At 38.7% G+C, this 20410-nt stretch overlaps 1 protein-coding gene across 3 annotated transcripts in view; it reads right to left on the minus strand.

Moving 5' to 3' along the window:
• The window catches only part of LOC138840241 (vascular endothelial growth factor receptor kdr-like), a 176562-nt gene that overhangs the window by 123429 nt on the left and 32723 nt on the right, over positions 1–20410 (minus strand). For 2 of the 3 annotated variants that reach the window (XM_070040193.1, XM_070040194.1), the window contains 2 exons: positions 15044–15140; positions 6472–6692 (listed from right to left, as the gene is read on the minus strand). In XM_070040193.1, the coding sequence (XP_069896294.1) occupies positions 6472–6692; positions 15044–15140 (318 nt within the window). The remainder of the gene's footprint in view (positions 1–6471; positions 6693–15043; positions 15141–20410) is intronic. The other variant, XM_070040196.1, reaches the window with a different exon arrangement.

The following is a 20410-nucleotide window of genomic DNA, read 5'->3' on the forward strand; positions in this document are numbered from 1 at the left end:
TTCACATGTAAAAGAATGAACCTATGGGCTGGGAAAGTGGCTCAGTGGTAGAGTGCTTGCCTTGCATGCATGAAGCCCTGGGTTTGATTTATAAGCACCACATAAGCAGGAAAAAAAAACAAGAAGTGGCACTGTGGCTCACGTGGTAGAGCACTAACCTTGAGCTGAAGAGCTGAGGAACAGCACCCAGGCCCAAAGTTCAGACCGCATGACCAACCAAAAAAAAAAAAAAAAAAAAAGAACCTAGCTCCCTATTTTACATCATAGATAAAAATTAACTTAGACTTAAATGTAAACAAACTTAAAACTCCTGAAAGGAAAAATAGAAGAAAAGCTTTTTGACACTGGACTTGGCAATAATGTAAATGTAAGACATGAGAAAAAAGCAAAAAAAATAAGCAAACAGAATGGCATCAAACTAAAAAGTTTCTTTATAACTAAGGAAATAGTCAACAAAATGAAAGAGCAATTTACTCATTAAGAAAAATATTTGCAGGGGCTGGGAAGGTGGCTCAGTGGTAGAGTGCTTGCCTTGCATGCATGAGGCCCTGAGTTCGATTCCTCAGCACCACATAAGCAAAAAGAAAAAAAGCTGTAAGTGGCACTGTGGCTCAAGTGGTAAAGCGCTAGCCTTGAGCTGAAGAGCTGAGGGACAGCGCCCAGGCCCAGAGTTCAAGCCCCACGACCAGACTCCCCCCCCAAAAAAAAAGAAAAGAAAAGACAAATATTTGCAGCTGGGTGCTGGTGCCTCACACCTGTAATCCTAGCTACTCAGGAGGCTGAGATCTGAGGATCGTGTTTCAAAGCCAGCCCAGGAAAGTCCATGAGACTCTTATGTCGAATAAACTGTAAGTGGCTCTGTGGCTCAAGCAGTAGAGCACTCACCTTGAGCTGAAGAGTGCAGGGACAGCACCCAAGCCCAGAGTTCAAGCCCCACGACCGACCAAAAAAAAAAAAAAAAGAAAGAAAAGAAAAATATCTACTACAAATTATCTGATAGGATGTTAATATCCAAAATATATAAGAAACTCAGAAAATTCAGTAACAATAACAACAAACCAATTTAAGATTTGCAAAGACCTGAACAAATATTTCTTAAAAGAATACATAAGAATAAATGGCCAAAAAAGAATAAATGGCCAATAAACATACAAAAAGGTGCATTTCAGGAAAATGCAAATAAAAACCACAATGGGACATCAACTCACACCAGTGGAATGGATTTTTAAAAAAGGAAAAGAGAAAATAGAATGAACTATTATATAATCAATCCAGTTGAACCACTCCAAGGTGTATACCCAAAGGTATCAAAATCAGCTTATGTTTACTGCAATCTCATGTTTACTCAGCATTATTTACAAATAACCAAGTTATAGAATCAACCTAAGTATCCATCAACAATTGAATGGATAAAATAGTGCTTGTGGCTCATGCCTGTCATCTTAGCTACTCAAGGGGCCAAGACGTGAGAATCACAGTTCAAGACTAGCAGAAGCAGAAAAATGGGAGACTATCTCTAATTAACTAGCCAAAAGCCAGGCAGAAGCCATTGAATCAAGTGTAGAGCTATGAGCAAGGGAGATAAACAAGCTCCAGGCTCCCCAGAATTCAAACAGTACTGGAAAACAAAAGGAGGAGGAAAAGGAGACACAATTATCCATAAAAATAAGGAAGTCATATTTTTTCTAAAACAAGTAGAACTAGAAATCATCATGTTAAGTAAAATAAACCAAACTCACAAAGACAAATATTGTACATTCTGTCTCATATGCAGACTCTTTTTTTAGTCTGTTGGTTGTGGGGCTTGAACTTAGGATCTGGATGCTGTCCCTGAGCTCTTTTGCTCAAAGCTAGTGCTCTACCACTTTAAGCCACAGCGCCACTTCCAGTTTTGTGGTGGTTAATTGGAGATGAGAATTTTCACTGTATTTGATGTCGGTGCCTTGCATCTTACATTTTTCTAATTTGGGAAGGGGAAGGGAAATAACAAAATGCTGAAATAAGGATACAGGTTGACCCATTGTAACAATGAGATTGTACAAGACACTATGTTGAAAACAAACTTTATGACTTGGGAGGGGGGAGGAGTTGTGGAGGTGGGGAGGGAAGAGATGCTAGGGGAAAAACAAAGGAGGAGGTAACTGTTCAGTAGGAAATGTACTCATTACCCTCTGTACAGTATTTTTACAATAAAAAACATTAAAAAAAAAAAGTCTTACAGACATTCCTGCTCAGGGTGGCTTTGAACCTAATCTTCAGATCTCAGCCTCCAGAGTAGGTAGGCTTACAAGCATGAGCCACTGGCACCCAGCTTCATATGCAGACTTTATATTTTAAAAAAATACATGAGGTGAACTATTTGAGAAGGGAAAGGGACCAGTAAAGAGGAATGAAGGTCTTGGGAGAAGGTAATGGGAGCCAGGCGCCAGTGGCTAGCTATAATCCTAGCTACTCAGGAGGCTGAGATCTGAGGATCGTGGTTCAAAGCCAGCTCAGGCAGGAAAGGCTGTAAAACTCTATCTCCAATAAACCACTATAAAACTGGAAGTGGCTCTGTGGCTCAAGAGGTAGAGTACTCGCCTTGAGCTGAAGAGCTGAGGGACAGCGCCCAAGCCCAGAGTTCAAGCCTGGTGAGCAACAACAACAACAACAAAAAAGGTCATCATTACCCTGTAATAGAACTGGATAAGACTCAACATCAACAAAAAGAAAATAACAGCCTATATCCTTGAGGAACATAAATGCAAAAATTCTCAACAAAATATTACCAAAACAAACCCACACCACATTCAAAAATACTATTCAATATAATAGAGTTATATTCATCTCAGAGATGCAATTATAGTTTAACAAAAGCAAATAAACAATATGATACACCACAGAAAGTTACATTTCAAGGACAGAAACAATATAATCATCTCAATGGATATGTAAGTCTCTTGGTACAGTTTCAAGATAAAAAGGTGAACAAATTAGGTATAATATATAATAAAGGCTGAATAGTATGCAAACTGCAAAAAAAGAAAAAGCTGGGTGATTCCTGTTTCATATCTTTGAATACTTTGTCAATTTTATTCTACATATTTCTAGAAATTCTGGTTCAGAAAATTAGGCAAGAGTAATAACAGACATACTAATTTACTAATTGGGGGGGTAAAGAGTCCAACTGCCACTACAGATGACATGATCTTTTCTAGAGAAAACTCCAAAAACTCGACAAAAAAACTAGAATACACAAATTCAGCCAAATTTCCAGACATGTAATCAGCATATAAGAATCAGTATATGTCTATATTAGTATATATTGTTACATTTTAATAATAAATTATATTAAATAGAAAACAAGAAAACAATCCTATTCATAAGTTATAAAAACTTAAATAAGTAGAAACTTAATCAAAATGGTAAAAAAAAAAAAATACAACAAAAATTTAAAAGCAGCCAGGCTCTGGTGGCTCACACCTGTAATCCTAGCTAATCAGGATGCTGAGATCTGAGGATTGAGGTTCAAAGCCTGCCAAGGCAGGAAAGTCCATGAGACTCTTATCTCCAATAAACCACTCAAAAAACAGAAGTGGTGCTGTGGCTCAAGCCCTAGAGTGCTCACCTTGAGCTAAAGAGCACAGGGACAGTGCCCAAGTCCAGAGTTCAAGCCCCACGACCAACCAAAAAAAAAATTAAAAAGCATTGATGAAAGAAATTGAAGAGACATAAAAATTAGTAAAATATCACATGCTTATGGATTGGAAAAATCAGTATTCTTAAAATTTCCCTACTACCCAAAGGAATCTACACAGTTAATGAAATCCTTATAGAAATACTAATGACATTCTTCACAAAACTTTCTAGAATTAGATATATTAAGAGATTTGTACACAGTCACTCAGAGAAAAAACAATGGAGGTAGGACTAGAAGACAGATTTACTAATTAGGGTTATTTCCATTTTAATCTTAATTTCTCTTACACTTGCTTAATATGTGTCTCTTAAAGCTCAAAAGGTCTGTAAGCTAAAATTTGGATCTTTTGCTGATCCATGCTTACTGATTTATGGAGATTTGTGCTGCCAGTTATAAGGAAGTAAGGACATGGCTCAGAGAGAGAACTAATGTCTGGGGAATTTTAAAAATAGTCCCGAAGAGGCACAAACTGTGCTTCAAAGAGGAAAGTAGAATACAAAAAGAACAATAATCCAAGGCCCCAAATGATGGTCCCAAGGCATCAAGGTTCTGGAAGGAAGACCTGAATGTTAAGAGAACTTCCTTATCAGCTAGAGGTGGAGCAAGATCAAGAAAAACTCACCAATGGTTCCACAAGTCCCTTCCCAGCCCCTCCTTCACACATACCACTGGCAACTGCTCAAATGTCCATGGAAGGACTGATTAAGGGATAAGGACCCTCAAATCTCCTAGAAGAAAGCAATTTGAGGAAAACAAGGCTATATTCTATACTGCCAGTTTGTTTCTGGGCAATAAGAAGGGGAAGAAAATGTACCAGCTAAAGTGGAGCTCTTTTCCTATCTGTTCAATAGAGAGTTTGAGCTGAAAGGATCTTCCAGCCCCAGAAGAGTTTAACAGCTTATGTACTTTGCAATACTTGATACACTCATGCTAGATTGCCTTGATTCAAATCCTGATACAACTACTTCAAAGCACTGTGACTTGAAATAGGTTACTTGAATTCTCTGTGCCTGAGATTTGCCATTCATAAAGTATATTAACATTCCTAAAAGATTGTGAAGACTAAATGAAGTAAAAAATAACAAGTATTTAGAAGTGGGGCAAATGTCAGCACAGTAGTCCACATGAACAAAACCATGGAAGCAGAATGCCTGGATTTGAATCCTGTTAAGTAAGGAGATCAGGTCTGGCTGGCCCCATCTTGGCCACATGGGTCTGGCATCTTATCTTCATGGTGGAGTAAGGTGAAGCCCCCACCTCTCAGGTGATGGGCATGCCTGAATCCCTGGAGGCAAGGGCCAGCACTTTGCTGATAGATTACTAAACCTGTCAGTCTAGTGCCTGGGTCTCCAGGTTCCTGTGACCCTACCCCCTGACCTGACCCTATTTAGTCCCGGCCAGCTCAGGCACCAATTAGCCATGCCACTTGTCTCCATGTTTGTGTCCTGTCTCCTTTTTCCTGGCTCTTCTCCTATCACTTCAGCTTTCCATTGGAGCTGAATTGGTTTGTTAATAGTGTTTTTGTCCTTTCCTCTCTGGCCTTCATGGCTCAGTTTCCTAATACTGTTGAGTGTATTTGCTGGCTTGCTGGTCTTTGAGACAGGAGTCCACTATGCAGTTGCCAGCCTTTTAATAAAGACTCCTGATTCGACCTCTCAGAAAGTGGCTTCTTTGTATCTCACTATTGAATTCACCTTACAACACCTGCCCCTGTCACCTGACAACTGTGTAATCTTAGGTAAATTATTTAACCTCTGTATGCCTATTTTCTCATCTAAAAATGAATGATATTAGCACATACTTCAAAAGGCTTTAATCAGAAGTAAATGTGTTAGTATTTATAAAGAACTTGGCAAAGTAGGGTGACAATGTTGAAGGTGGTGACACTGATCGTGATGCATTGTATTCATAAACTGTTTTGTTAAATGGCACTCCTTTGTACAACTACTTAAAAGATTATTAAAATCATTTTTATAAAAGAACTTGGTATACTGCCTGACACATAATAAGAAGGAGATACATATTTGTTATCATTATTAAAAGAAACTTTTTGTCTATTTTCCCCCAGGGAAAACTTCCCCTCTACAAAACATGAGACTGTAAAGGCACAAATGGACGTTATTAACAGAAGTCAAACAACATAAAATGAGCCAGGCACCAGTGGCTCACACCTGACTCAGGAAGCTGAGATCTGAGGATCATGATTCGAAGCCAGCCAGGGCAGGAAAGTCTGTGAATCCATGAGACTTTTATCACCAATTAACCACCCAAAAACTGGAAGTGATGCCATGGCTCAGTGTTAGATTGCTAGCCTTTTGCAAAAAGTCTCAGGGACAGAGCCCAGGCCCATGACCAACACACACACACACACACACACACATACCCCCCCACACACACATACCCCCCACACACACATACCTCCCCCACACACAGCATAAAATGTGGTTCTTCTTTATTGTCCTTTATGGTCTCCTTTATTTACCATATAAAACATTCCAACTTCTTCCAAGGTATTATTATATCTATAATATATATTTAAATATGCATATAATATATATATTTCTATTTAAATACATGGCACAGTATCATACATAAGTATATTATTATATAACACACATATATATACAACATATATAGATATCCATATATCATTATACATTATATAGGATGTGTTATACATAACATTAATATGTAGTATATATAACACATGCATTATTGTGCATAAAATAATATATAGGACTTCCAGAAAAATGCTGTATCTTTCAGTCCTAAGGTAACAAGTACATACTCACCTTTGACATACACATAGACACTGGCCTTGCCATTAGGATCCTTAGTGTCAGCAACATCCTTGTAGCTACATGTGAAGTAGCCAGTGTCCCCAGCTTCTGTGCGGAAGATGGTGAGCTGGTTGCAAGTGAAAAGGGGGTTATCAGAGCAGGGATGCTCCAAGATGCGGGCTCGATCAGTTGCAGGTCCAGTACTCCATCTCCAGGTCATGGCAGCCAATCCTCTGAAAACAATACAAAAGAAATCATGCTAAGCCAGGTCTGGTTGTACTCTCACTTTTTAATCTGGAGCACTATAATAGATAGCTTGAAAGAATTGATCATTAGGATTAGATGTTCATCTATGGGCTTGAGAAATATCTGAAGCATAGGTAAGCTCCAAAGACAAGAGTGGGGTCTTTTTCTCTCCCCTCTACTGCAAGTCCTCTTTACCTTACTCTTCACCTCCAGGCCAGCTCTTTCCATCAATAGATAGGATTTAGAATTTGGGACAATAAACTCCTAAAAGTATAAAGAAATACTGAATTACATGGTTTCTGAGGTATTTCCTCATTTTGTTTGCACTTGAGAAGTAAGAATACTAAGACACAAGAAGTAAAGAGCCTTGCCTGGGGCTGGGAAGGTGGCTCAGTGGTAGCGCACTTGCCTTGCATGCATGAGGCCCTGGGTTCGATTCCTCAGCACCACATAAGCAAAAAGGAAAAAAGCCAGAAGTGGCACTGTGGCTCAAGTGGTAGAGTGCTAGCCTTGAGCTGAAGAGCTGACGGACAGCACCCAGGCCCAGAGTTCAAGCCCCATGACTGACAAAAAAAGAAAAAGAAAAAGAAATGTTCCAGTGGAACCCAATCTGATCTATGAAATCCTCACCCAGGAATAGCACACATGGTTTGCCTTGTGCTCAGAAACAGGGAAATAAATAAGCAGACAGCATTTTAGCTTAGGAATATATTGGGGCTGGGAAGGTAGCTCAACGGTAGAATTCATGCCTTGCAAGCATGAGGCCCTGGGTTCGATTCCTCAGCACCACATAAACAGAAAAGGCCAGAAGTGGTGTTGTGGCTCAAGTGGTAGAGCACTAGCCTTGAGCTGAAGAGCTGAGGGACAGCACCCAGACCCAGAGTTCAGACCCCATGACCGGCAAAAAAAAAAAAAAAAAGGTTTCCTTTAAAGGGTCATACAGGGCTGGGAATGTGGCTTAGTGGTAAAGTGCTTGCCTAACATGCACGAAGCCCTGGGTTCTATTCCTCAATACCACATAAACAGAAAAAGCTGGAAGTGGTGCTGTGGTTCAAGTGGTAATTTGCTAGCTTTGAGCAAAAGAAGCTGAGACAGTGCCCAATCCCTGAGTTCAAGCCCTACAACTGACAAAAAAAAAAGGGTCATGCAAATATTTTTGGCTTTACTACAAATTGTATCCTATTTTTTACAACTAGCTTATAAGACCTACAAAAATTAGCTGCATTACTTATAAAATTGCTGGGCCTAGAATCAATCAATTCAAGCCCTCATCTATACTTCGATTTCTACCACAGAATCCTAACTGAATTTGGGAAAATCACACAACTCCTTTTTCCCTTAAAGTCATCTCATATCACCAATGAAATCTTGGACAATATTTGCTTCAATGTAAGGAATTATTTAATATTAATAACTTTATTGTTCCATTGTTTAGGCAAGAAATCTGTGGAAACATGCTTTACCAAAGAGACTCAACTCCAATAAACTACTCAAAAAAACTGAAAGTGGCACTGTGCCTCAACTGGTACAGTGCTGGCTTTGAACAAAAAAAGCTCAGGGACAGCGCCCAGGCTGAGTTCAAGCCACAGGACCCACTAAATAAAGTTATTTTGGGGGCTGAGAAGGTGGCTCAGTGGTAGAGCGCTTGCCTTGCATGCATGAGACCCTGGGTTCGATTCCTCAGCACCACATAAGCAAAAAGAAAAAAGCCAGAAGTGGCGCTGTGGCTCAAGTGGTAGAGCGCTAGCCTTGAGCTGAAGAGCTGAGGGACAGCGCCGAGGCCCAGAGTTCAGGCCCCATGACCGGACTCAAAAAAAAAATTTTTTTTTGATATAGTCAATCAACCTATGTAAAATAAGAATTTTACAAAGAACCAAGAATGGTATAATGTAAGTACCCCAAAATGATAGTTACTTGTGATCGTCATCATTATCAATGATGGGGATCATCCTTTCATCCTTGAATCTTATTATTCATACTATACTTCAATCTATCATTAAATCTTGTTGGTCCTACCAAACACATATTATCTCCTTTATTGTTGGCATTTTTGTCAGAATTCCCTTCATCTCTCATCCTGAATCACCATAGTAGGCTGCTGACTTGCTCATATAATCTCTCTTCACTCTTGTAGCTGCCAGAGTCTTTGAAAGGATGTTTCAGGTCAAATATTCTCCTATTATAATTCTTCCAATGACTTCCCATGATATTCAGGATAAATGTAAAATCTTCACCACAGTCTACACAATCCTGCTAACTCTTCAGCTTAATCTCTTATCTTTCTTCTTGTCAATTATTTTATTCCAGCCATGTCATCATTCTTTCTGTTTCTAGATCGTATCCAAACCTTACTCATAGTCTTTGCATTTTTTCTATTCCTTTTCTCCAGAATGCTCGCCTTCCAGAAACCCATTTGGCTCCATCATTCATTCCCATTACCTCTCTGTACAAAGGACACTTCTACTCTGAACAAGCATTTTGAAGACTTTCTCTTCATTCTCCATTACCATACTCTGCTACTTTCTTCACTGCACTTACCATCTTCTAATATGCCATACATACAACTTTCCTATTCATTACATTTATTATCTGTCTCTAACTACAATGTCAGATCCTAAATAAACACTGTTGAATGAATTCACAAAGCTAACAATGTGTTATAGCCCAAACCATGGGATTGATGTGCGTCTAAAATATACCAAGCATATGAAATTCTTTGAAAGGTGAATAATACAAGTTCTTTCTTGTGTGTTTGTGTGATGGTTCTGGGGTTTGAACTCAGGGCCTGGGCATTGTCCTTTAGCTTATTTACTGAAGACTGGCACTTTACCACTTGAGCCGCACATCTACTTCCAGGTTTGTTTTTATTAATATACTTTTTTAGTGTAAAGATACTGTACAGAGGGGTTACAGTTACATGAGCAAGGTAATAAGTCCCATTTCCTATCGAGCATTATTACCCTCTCCTTTGTTTCTCCCCTACCATCACATCCCTCCCGACCACCCCAACTCCTCCCTCCCCACCACAAAGTTGTAAAGTTCTTTTTCAACATAGTGTCTTGTATATCATTTTATTGCTGGCTAATTCAAGATAAAAGTCTCAGCTGGGCACCGGTGAGACTCTTATCTTCAATAAACCACTAGAGAACTGGAAGTGGCACTGTGGCTCAAGTGGTACAGTGCTCGCCTTGAGCTGAAGAGCACAGGAATAGTGCCCAGGCCCAGAGTTCAAGCCCCACGACCGACAAAAAAAAAAAAAAAAAAAAAAAAAAAGATGAGTCTCACATGGACTTTCCTGCCTGAAATGGCTTTGAACCTCAATCCTCAACTTTCTGAGTAGCTAGGTGTGAGCCACAGGCAGGTGTCTGGCTTTGATAATAATTTCTAAGACTTTGATGAGGTCATTTCTTTTTCATAAACATTCTTCATTCCAAATATAGCCTGAAATTTCTACTTCTGAGTTCTTGCCTTCAGCAACTGTTTTGAAGGTGGTTATGTCTCTTATTCAACTGTGAAGTGATTTCCTGAAAGCAGAGATTACATCTTACCCAGTATGCATGCATGGGCTTTCCTACCATCAACCAAAGTATTTTTCTCCTACAGCAGACACACATTAAATTAATAATTTATTTTAAGTGAAATCAGGAAAACAACTCCATTTGCAATGGCCTCAAAAAAATAAATTATCTAAGAATAAACTTTGCCAAACAAGCAAAAGATCTTTATAACAAAAACTATAAAAATTTGAAGAAATCAAAAAAATTTTTGAAGAAATCAAAGATGACATCAGGGAATAGAAAGACTTTCCATGTTCATGGATAGGTGGAATTAACATTATAAAAATTGCCATACTGCCAAAAATTATCTACAAATTTAATACAATCTTCAACAAAATCCCAATGGTGTTCTTTATGGAGATAAACAATCCAAAATTCATATGGAACAACAAAAGACCTAGAATAGTCAAAGCAATTTTAGTAAAAAAAAAAAAAAATGCTTGTAGTATCACAATCCCAGACCTCAAGCCCTACTACAGAGCTATAATAATAAAAACAGCTTGGTATTGACACAAAAATAGACCTGGAGATGAATGGAATAGACTAGAAGACCCAGAAATAAAACCATATACTTACAGTTCTCTGGTATTTGATAAAGGAGCCAAAGACACAGCAGAAAAAAATAGCCTCTTCAATAATTGGTGTTGGAAAAACTGGGCATCCATAAAGAGAAATCTAAAAGAGGATCTCTGCTACCATGCACAAGTATTGACTCTAAGTGGATCAAAGACCTCAATGTCAAATATAATAAATTAGACCGGGCACCGGTGGCTCACGCCTGTAATCCTTACTACTCAGGAGGCTGAGATCTGAGGATCTTGGTTCAAAGCCAGCCTGGGCAAGAAAGTCTGTGAGCCATTTATGTCCAATAAACCACTAGAAAACCAGAAGTGGCACTGTGGCTCAAACGGTAGAGTGCTCACCTTGAGCTGAAGAGCTGAGGGACGTGCCCAATCCCTGAGTTCAAGCCCCACGACTGACAAAAAAAGATAATAAATTATACAGGTCTATAGGCATTCACGCACAGTGAGACCAAAGGAGGATACTCTTAGGAGAGGAACAGAAAGGAACAATGCCTATGTTCATCTGATCACTGAAAATAATACTTATCCAAATGAACTCCAAGAAATGGAAACAAGAGGCTTTTTTTTTGTTTTTGCTGTTTTTGTTCTCTTTTCTTTTTGTTCTGTTTGTTTATATGTCTTTGGGAGTATAAGGGGAGGCACAGAAATATAATAACAGTGAACAAATGTTGCAATGGTATTCACTGGACACTATGTTGAAAATTAACTATACAACTTATAGGTGGGGAATGGGAGGGAAAAACTGGGAGAGAACAAGGGAAAGAGTGACATTATACAAAAAGAAATGTACTAATCCTAGTTACTCAGAAGGCTGAGATCTGAGGATTACAGTTCCAAGCCAGCCTGGGCAGGAAAGTCAGTGAGACTCATCTCCAATAAACTACTCAGAAAAAAAAGCTGGAAGTGGAGCTGTGGCTCAAGTGGTAGTGTGCTAGCTTTGAGCACAAAGAGGCTTAGGGACAGTGCCCAGGCTGAGTTCAAGCTCCAGGACCAGCAAAAAAGAAAAGGAGGAGGAAGAGGAGGAGAAAGAGGAGGAGGAGGAGGAGAAGGGAAAAAAGAAATGTACTCTTTACCTGACATATAATATCTGTTACATCTCTGCACATCACCATAACAATTACAATAAAATTTTTAAATAAATAAAAATAATTTATTTTAACACTAAGAGAAGAAATTATAATTTGCCTGTATTAATAGGCTATTTTCTACATAACAAATAAATGAGAAAATAAGGAAAAAAGGCATATGTGATCAGTTAAGTATGATAGGTAATGGGTATTCAAAAATTCTTTTTAGAATGATAGCACAAGCCTAAAATCCTGGTACTTGAGAAGCGGAGGCAGGATGATCACAAGTTTTCAAGCCAGCCTTGGGTACATAGGAAGACTGCATAATAGTAGTCATTAGTAAAAGAAAACAGTTATGCTACAGAACAAGTCTGAATGTTTTTGTTTTTTTTTAAATTGGATATGTCACCTTACGAGTACAATACTTCATTATTTCTTTTCTGGTGAACACAATACATCATTATTAATGTCACCCCTCCTATCTTTCTCCTCCATCTCTCCCAAACCCAGCCATCCCTTCAAGTTACTGGTTCCATTTTCATATATGTACATTGAATATTATGACTGTATTTGTCCATCCTTCCTCACTCCATTTGTCTGCCCCTCCCCTTTAAGCCCCACCTCTTCTGGCAAAACATGTTCCTGCTTTCTGGTACTTCTTAAACTGTAAATCAGTTGTTCAGAAAACTTGCACCATTGGAATCCTCTTTTGTATATAATACTGTAATTTCTTTGTACATATATGAAATGACTCTGTATGTATTTTTTTTTGTCAGTCATAGGTATTGAACTCTGGGCCTGGGCACGGTCCCTCAGCTCTTCAGCTCAAGGCTAGTGCTCTGCCACTTGAGCCACAGCACCACTTCTGGTTTTCTAATGGTTTATTGGAGATAAGAGTCTCATGGACTTTCCTGCCTGGGCTGGCTTTTGAACCATGATCCTCAGATCTCAGCCTCTTGAGTAGCTAGGATTACAGATGTGAGTGAGCCACAGGTGCCCAGCTCTTGTGTTTATAATTTTGATCTAACTTCATCGTATGAGCCTGAATTACTTCACTTAGCATAATTTTGTTCAAGTTCATCCATTTCCTTGCAAATAACATGTTATTCTTACATTTTTGAGCATCTGGGCTGTTTACATAATTAGAGTATGACAAATATTAAAGGTATGTACTGTATATGAATGTTCAATTATCTTTTCTATATCCTGAAGTGTAATCTTCTGGACAGCTGAATTTCTAATGACTTCATAGAAATGCCATACAGGCCCCCATACATACTTTCTAAGCTTTACTCCTGAAATAATTAAACCCTGTATCTAAAAGTCAGTTACTTTGAGCTTTCTATTCCATGTATCCCAACCTAATCCTTACTGATATACTGCCACACAGTCTATTTTAAGAAGTAGTGAGAATCTGTTCTTTTTCAGTTTGATAAAATCCAATATGTATTCATTGAGCACCTACACCTGTATGTACCACAAAATTTGAATACTCTTGTTTTTATTAGCATATTATTAACAGTGCAAGAAAGTTTGATCATAATTCCACAAATTACAGTACACACAATATATACACTGTCTTTTATTTATTTATTTATTTTTGTCAGTCATGGATCTTGAACTCTGGGCCTGGGCGCTGTCCCTGAGCACTTTAGCTCAAGGCTAGTGCTCTACCACTTGAGCCAGAGTGCCACTTCTGGCTTTTTCTGTTTATGTGGTACTGAGGAATTGAACCCAGGGCCTCATGCATGTGAGGCAAGCACTCTACCACTGAGCCACCTTCCCAGCCCACTACTTTGTCTTTTAAACAAGTGTACCCTCTCTATTATATGTCCTTAACCTCTATCAGTCTCCATGATGGGTTTCATTATGCTCTTAGAATGTGTGTGATTAACATCAATCCTCTTCTCTCCTGACCTACATCTTCCTCTTTCCTCATACTCCAACTGATCCCCACACTTTAATAATTCTTCCTGTTTCTCCCTCCATTTTCTATGCACTGTCCTAACTCCCCTTTGCATTCCCTCTGACCTTAAGTACAGGATCTCCTCCAGATTATGATCCTAACATTCTCCCTTACTATTGTCATCTGGGTTTGTAGTTTAAGGTCCCATCTAATTTTTGTGACTGATTCCTATATCTAACTCTAGCCTACATAATCTCTCATACAACCATATCTACTGTTATAATGTGAAATTCTAATTGATTATTTCTAGCTGAATTTTCCTCTTTCTTCTAGATCTACCATTTTCTACTAATTCATCAAGAGAAAGAGTACGAATGGAAAGATAGAAAACCCTTTAAAAGTTCTTTAAAGATTTAAAAAATGCCAGGTGCCTGTGACTCATACCCGTAATCTACACTACTCAAGGGACTGAGATCTAAGGATCACTGTGCTAAGTAAGCTGGGGCAGGAAAGTCCAAGAGACTCATCTCCAATTAACTACCAAAATGCCAGAAGTGGAGCTGTGGCTCAAATGGTAGAGTGCTAGCCTTGAATACAAAAGCTCAGGGATGGTACCCAGGTCCTGAGTTCAAGTATGAGGACTGGCATGCCCGTGCATACACACATGCGTGCGTGCGTGCACACACACACACACACACACACACACACACACACACACACACACACACACACACACACACACAAGATTTCTGAAAATGTGGACTTGTTCTTTTAGCTATGCACATGCACATATACAGGAAAAGTAACAATGTAGACATTAAAGAAATAAGTACTATTCAAAAGAGAGTTCCATTAAATGCAACTTTGACCACATTAAGACTACAGTATCACACATTTTGCAACATTATTAAAAACAAATAATTAATGGCAACTTTCTCTTCAAGAATACTGGTGAAGACATTGGGTATATTAAATATTATATGACTCTAACTTCCTCAGATGCCTGAAAGAAAATGATGAAGAAAAAGATGAGAGTCCAAAAGAAAAGTACTTACAAAATTACTTGCTCTATCCCAAGAAGTATACCTGACACTCCAGAATCTATTTTGTACAATTGGAAAAGAAATTAAATATTGTATGGTATGAACAAAAAAAATCAACGTTTTGAACTTCCTACTATGAGCCTTTTAACCAGGATGTGATGATTGGCCTTGACACTATTACCTGCAGGTAATGTCAAATGTTCCACCAGCTTGGATCACCACTTGATCTCCCAAAATGCTCAGTTTTGGTTCCATCAGGGTTGCTTTTTTGGCAAGACCTAAACCAAAATAAAATTCCTTGCTATTAGGATTTATTGAAATTTTTTTCAGATCTATACAAATCCCATTCTACATATACAAACTGATGAGTATGTGAAACCAACTACTCAATCTTGTATAATACCAAATAATTCAAAGCCACCATATTGATTTAGATTAGAGTATATATGTTCTAAACATACGTATATATTCTAAACATATGTTTTCTGATACATAGTAGTAAAATAGCAACAGGGAAGGATTTCTTGGTCAATTACTAGATTTTGAACTCAGAGCCTCACACTTTGTTGTACTAGCTCTCTACCACTTGAACCATACGCTTAGCCTTGTATTTTTTGTTTTATTATAAAAATACTGTACAGAGGGGTTACAGTTACATGTATAAGGTAATGAGTACATTTCCTACAGAGCATTGTTACCTCCACCTTTGTTTTTCCCCTACCATCCCTTCCCTCCCCACCTTCCCAACCTACACCCCCCACCAAGTTGTAAAGTTCATTTTCAACGTAGTGTTTTGTACATTTCAATGTTACAATGGTTCAACCTATATCCTTATTTCAGCATTTTGTTATTTCCCTTCCCCTCCCCAAATTAGAAAAATGTATATACAAGATGCAGGGCACCGACATCAAATACAGTGGAAACAGGGGTTATACCGTGGGGAAAGAATATACAAGAGAAACAAAAAAATCATATAGTACATTTTAAATATGTTAAAAACAATAGCCAAGAAAGAAAAAAAACACTTGTGTCCCTATCTTGGGGTTCATTTCACTTAACATCATCTTATATGGTCATATGTACATAGCTTTTGACCTTTTCTACTTGTCCTAGGCTTACACTAGCTATTGCAAATAAGGGAAAGCATGGGACCTAAGTTTCTCCCTTTTCTAACTAATAGGGCGATGCCATTCTTTCTGATGAAGGCATAGAATTCCACATTTCTTGATCCATTCATCTACTGAGGGGCATCTGGGTTGGTTCCATATCTTAGCTATGGTAAATAATGCTGCAATAAACATGGTTGTGCTGGTAGTGTTAGTATAGCCTTGTTTGTGATCGTTTGGGTAAATGCCCAAAAGTGGGATTGCTGGGTCATAGGGGAACTCTATGTGGAGTCTTTTGAGGAACCTCCATACTGCTTTCCAAAGTGGTTGAACAAGTTTACACTCCCACCAACAATGCAGTAAGGTTCCCTTCTGTCCACATCCCCTCCAGCATCTGTTGTTACTAGAGTTCTTGATTATAGCCATTCTAACTGGGGTGAGGTGGAATCTCAATGTTGTTTTGATTTGCATTTCTTTTATGGCTAGAGAGGTTGAGCATTTCTTCATGTGTCTATTGGCCATCCTTCTTTCCTCTTCAGAGAAGTTTCTCTTTAAGTCTTTAGCCCACTTATTTATCCCGCAGTTGTTTCTTTGAGGATTTATTGTTAGGGGATTTAATTTTTTGAGTTCCAGGTATATTTTAGATATGAGACCCTTGTCCGTTGTATGGCTAGTGAAGATCTTCTCCCTATCCGTGGGCTTTCTATTGATCTTGCTAGCTATGCCCTTTGACATGCAGAAGCTCTGCAGCTTCATGCAATCCCATTTGTCCAACCTTTCTTTGATTTGTCGTGTTTCTGGGTCTTTATTAAGAAAATTTCAGCCTGTGCCAAGGAGCCCTAAGAGTTTCTCCTATTCCTTCCTGTAATGTTTTCAGGGTGTCTATTTTGACTTCGAGGTCTTTGATCCATTGGAGTTGATTCTGGTGCAGGCTGATATATAAGGATCTGGCTTTAGTTTTCTATAGGTATTTAACCAATTTTGCCAGCACCATTTACTGAATAGGCTGTCCTTCTTCCACTCTACTTTTTTTTAGCTCCTTTACCAAAGATTAGGTGGCTATAGGTCTGTGGGTTCATTTCTGTGTTTTCAGTTCTATTCCATTGGTCCTGAGGTCTATTCTTGTGCCAGTACCAAGCTGTTTTGATTACAATTAGCCTTGTATTTTGATGGAGTTTTTTGAGATTGATTCTCGCTTTCCACCTAGGAAAATGCTTGAGCTCTAATCTGCTTACTTTAGGCTTCTTGCCATTGCTGAGATCATAGGCACATAGTAGTACATTCAGCTTCCCTTTATGGAGATGGAGTTTCTCAGAACCTTCTATCTACGCAAGCCTGGAATTGCCATCCTTCTGAAACTCCCAATTTCACCTTCCCACATAGCTTGGAACAACAGGTGCATAAAAATTTGAGAAGTGGTGTTAGCCCATTGAGCTCCCTTCCCGTAGCTTAGCATGTTCCTTCCCCTCTCCACAGCTTAGCATGCTCCCTTCCTAGGCAACACTAGGCCCATTTAGTAAAGGAAGTAAACAACCAGCCTCCACTCCCCTCTTCCCCCACCCCCTGCTTTGTGATGGCACTCCTCTGGGGCAGCTACCACCATATAAAGCATCAAGAGTCCCTTAGAGTGACCTTCAGGTCTGGGCAGCTGCAGGACCCTTATCTACTATTTGGACAGCAGCCATAAATCCTAGTCTTCCATGATGAAACCCCTGGCCCTCACATCCACACTGGGGTCTCTGCCTCCTAGCCCCTTCTAGCCCTTCCTAGCCTTAGTAGGTTATGTAGGTCACCTCAGACAATAGCCTGCACTTCTCCCTCCTCTCTTGTGAGAAGGGGTCTTGCAAGTCCCTTTACTGGCAATAAACCTTTTCTTTTTTCTTTGTACCTACATGTCTGGTTGGTTTTCTGGCAAAGTCTAATATACTCTAACAAGGGGTCTCATGACCTTTTTCTCCTGGGCTGGCCTTGAACTACAATCTTTCTCATCTTAGTCTTCCAAGCAGCTAGGATTATAGGCATGAACCACTGGTGCCCAGCTGGAAGCCTTTTATATATTGAAAATCAAAGTCTCCAAGGTGTGGCTCAAGTGGTAGAGGGCCAATCTTGAGGCAAAAAGCTAAGGGAAAATGTTTAGGCCGATCTCAAACCTTAGTACCAGTGCACAATAAAAAGTCTCCAAAATAAAATAAAGAGCAAACTATAAAATAGTATGTCTGCTATATAATCATCTGTGCATTTATATATATATACATATATATAATATTGAGGAACAGATTAGGGATTAGGACATAAGACTGCATAGTTTGCTATTATTTTTCAGTACTGTCCATAAGCATGAGAAAAGTCTAGTTACCTGTCCCATTAATATTGATCTTGGATGTTCCACTTGATTTAACAGCAGTTAAAAGAGGTTTCAATGTGCGATCTCAAACACTTAATATTTCTGCTTAATTCCTTCCTCTCCTGCTGTTATTATGAATATATTGAAATGGTGATGCTGGGTCTAACTGGAGCCAGCTTGACCCGTGGTGGGCAGGAAATTGGGTTTAACTGGAGTTATCTTGTCTTCATGGTGGAAGAAGGGGAAGTCCCACCTTCCAGGTGATAGGCATGCCTGAATTCTTAGATGCAGGGGCAGGGACTTGGATGTCAGTCCTGTGCCTTGAACTTGGGAAACTCTTTTGAGTTTTCTGTGGCCCTGTCCCCTGACTTGACCCTATTTTAGCACCTGGCCTTTGCATATTCTTGATAGAAGTCTTTTGTTTGTTGTATATGATTCTGGGATTCTGGTGTTGGACTTTTGACATGCTTGTTCCAATATATTTATATGTGCTTTCAATTACTTACCATTTGAATACATTGTCTATTCAAAATAACTAAACAGCCAGGTGCCAGTTGCTCATAGCTATAATCCTAGCTACTCAGGAGGCTGAGATCTGAGGATCATGATTCAAAACCAGCCCAGGTAGGAAAGTCTGTGAGACTCATCTCCAATTAATCACCAGAAAACTGGAAGTGGCACTGTGGCTGAAGGTGGTAAAGCACTAGCCTTAAGGGAAAAAGCTCAGGGACAGCGCCCAGGCCCCAAATTCAATCCCCACAATCAACAAATAAACAAAAAGTAAAGATAATTTAAGTAAATATCCCAAGAAAAAATGTGGTTTTCTCTCACTTGTTTCCAGTGAAAAGAAACAATTTTTTTTGCATATTTACTAAATATGCTTATCTATATCTTCACAGTTTTTCCCAGTTCAGGGCTGTTGCTTTCATGCAAAGCATTAAAAAGGAGCTAAAACTGAATCCTATTGGTTTAAGAATTATTTCATATTATATTTCATAGCAATATTGCCTAGAATGTTTTTACTTTTTGTACATATTTTTAAGATATAGCATGATAATTCAAGATGTAATTATCTAATCAGAGTAATTAACATTTCTATCTCCTTAAGCATGTTTGAAGCTTCAAACTCTTCTTTATTGCAGTTCCAATGAGAATTAACTGAGAATTAACTTTTCTCCAGCAACACACTACAAAGCCATAATTACAGGTCTATTTTTATTCTTCCTCATGGAAGGATGTCATGTTTCTAGGAACATTTCCACTTACAGATTGAGACCTCCTGCATGTAGGAAACTATGCTTATTCTCCTATTGTCATGCTAGAGCACCTAGCAGAGGGTGCTCCATGACTGGCTCCTGTATTAGGCTGTGCAACATCAAGAAAGCACAGAGGCTATAGACAGGGTCCTTGCCCTTAGTCTACTGATTATCAACAGAGAAATGTACTGAATTTGTTAAAAATGCTGGAAACAGTGTAAAAACCAGGTCTAGGAGCCTAAAGAGGGACTGATAAATTTCACAGTTGGTCACTGATTAACTAAAGAGTTGCAATAGTCTATGACATGTAGTATAGAAATTAAGAAAATAAAATTCGAAGGCAGATTACTTAGATTCATGGCTCAGTTCTATTATTTATTAACTCTGCCACAATTGTCTTGCCTACATAATAGGGGTAAAACAGAAGTTAATACCAAAAAACTTCAGAATTAATAAATAAAATGTATTATTTGATTTCCATTCCTTTATGGCCAGAGATATTGAATATTTCTTCATGCGTTTATTAGCTATTTTTACTTCTTTTTCTGTATTGGCTCCTTTGCCCATCTAGTAACTGGGTTATTGATTCATTAGGGGTTTAGTTGTGTGAGTTCTTTGTATATTCTTGGTACTAGATGCATAGCTGGCAAAGATAGTCTCCCATTCCATATATTTTGTTTTTGGCTTAGTAACTATGTCCTTTGCTGTGAAGAAACTTTTTAGCCTGATGCAATCTCAATTTGTCAATTCTCTCTCCTATTTGCTGAGCCCCCAGAACTCTTTTCAGTAAACTCCTGCCTATACTTTCCCTAGTCCTTCCTGTTGTAATTTCAATGTTTCAG

The sequence above is a fragment of the Dipodomys merriami genome, unplaced genomic scaffold, assembly GCF_024711535.1.
Source record: "Dipodomys merriami isolate MVZ:Mamm:240054 unplaced genomic scaffold, mDipMer1.0.p SCAF_3, whole genome shotgun sequence".
Taxonomy (NCBI): Eukaryota; Metazoa; Chordata; class Mammalia; order Rodentia; family Heteromyidae; genus Dipodomys; species Dipodomys merriami.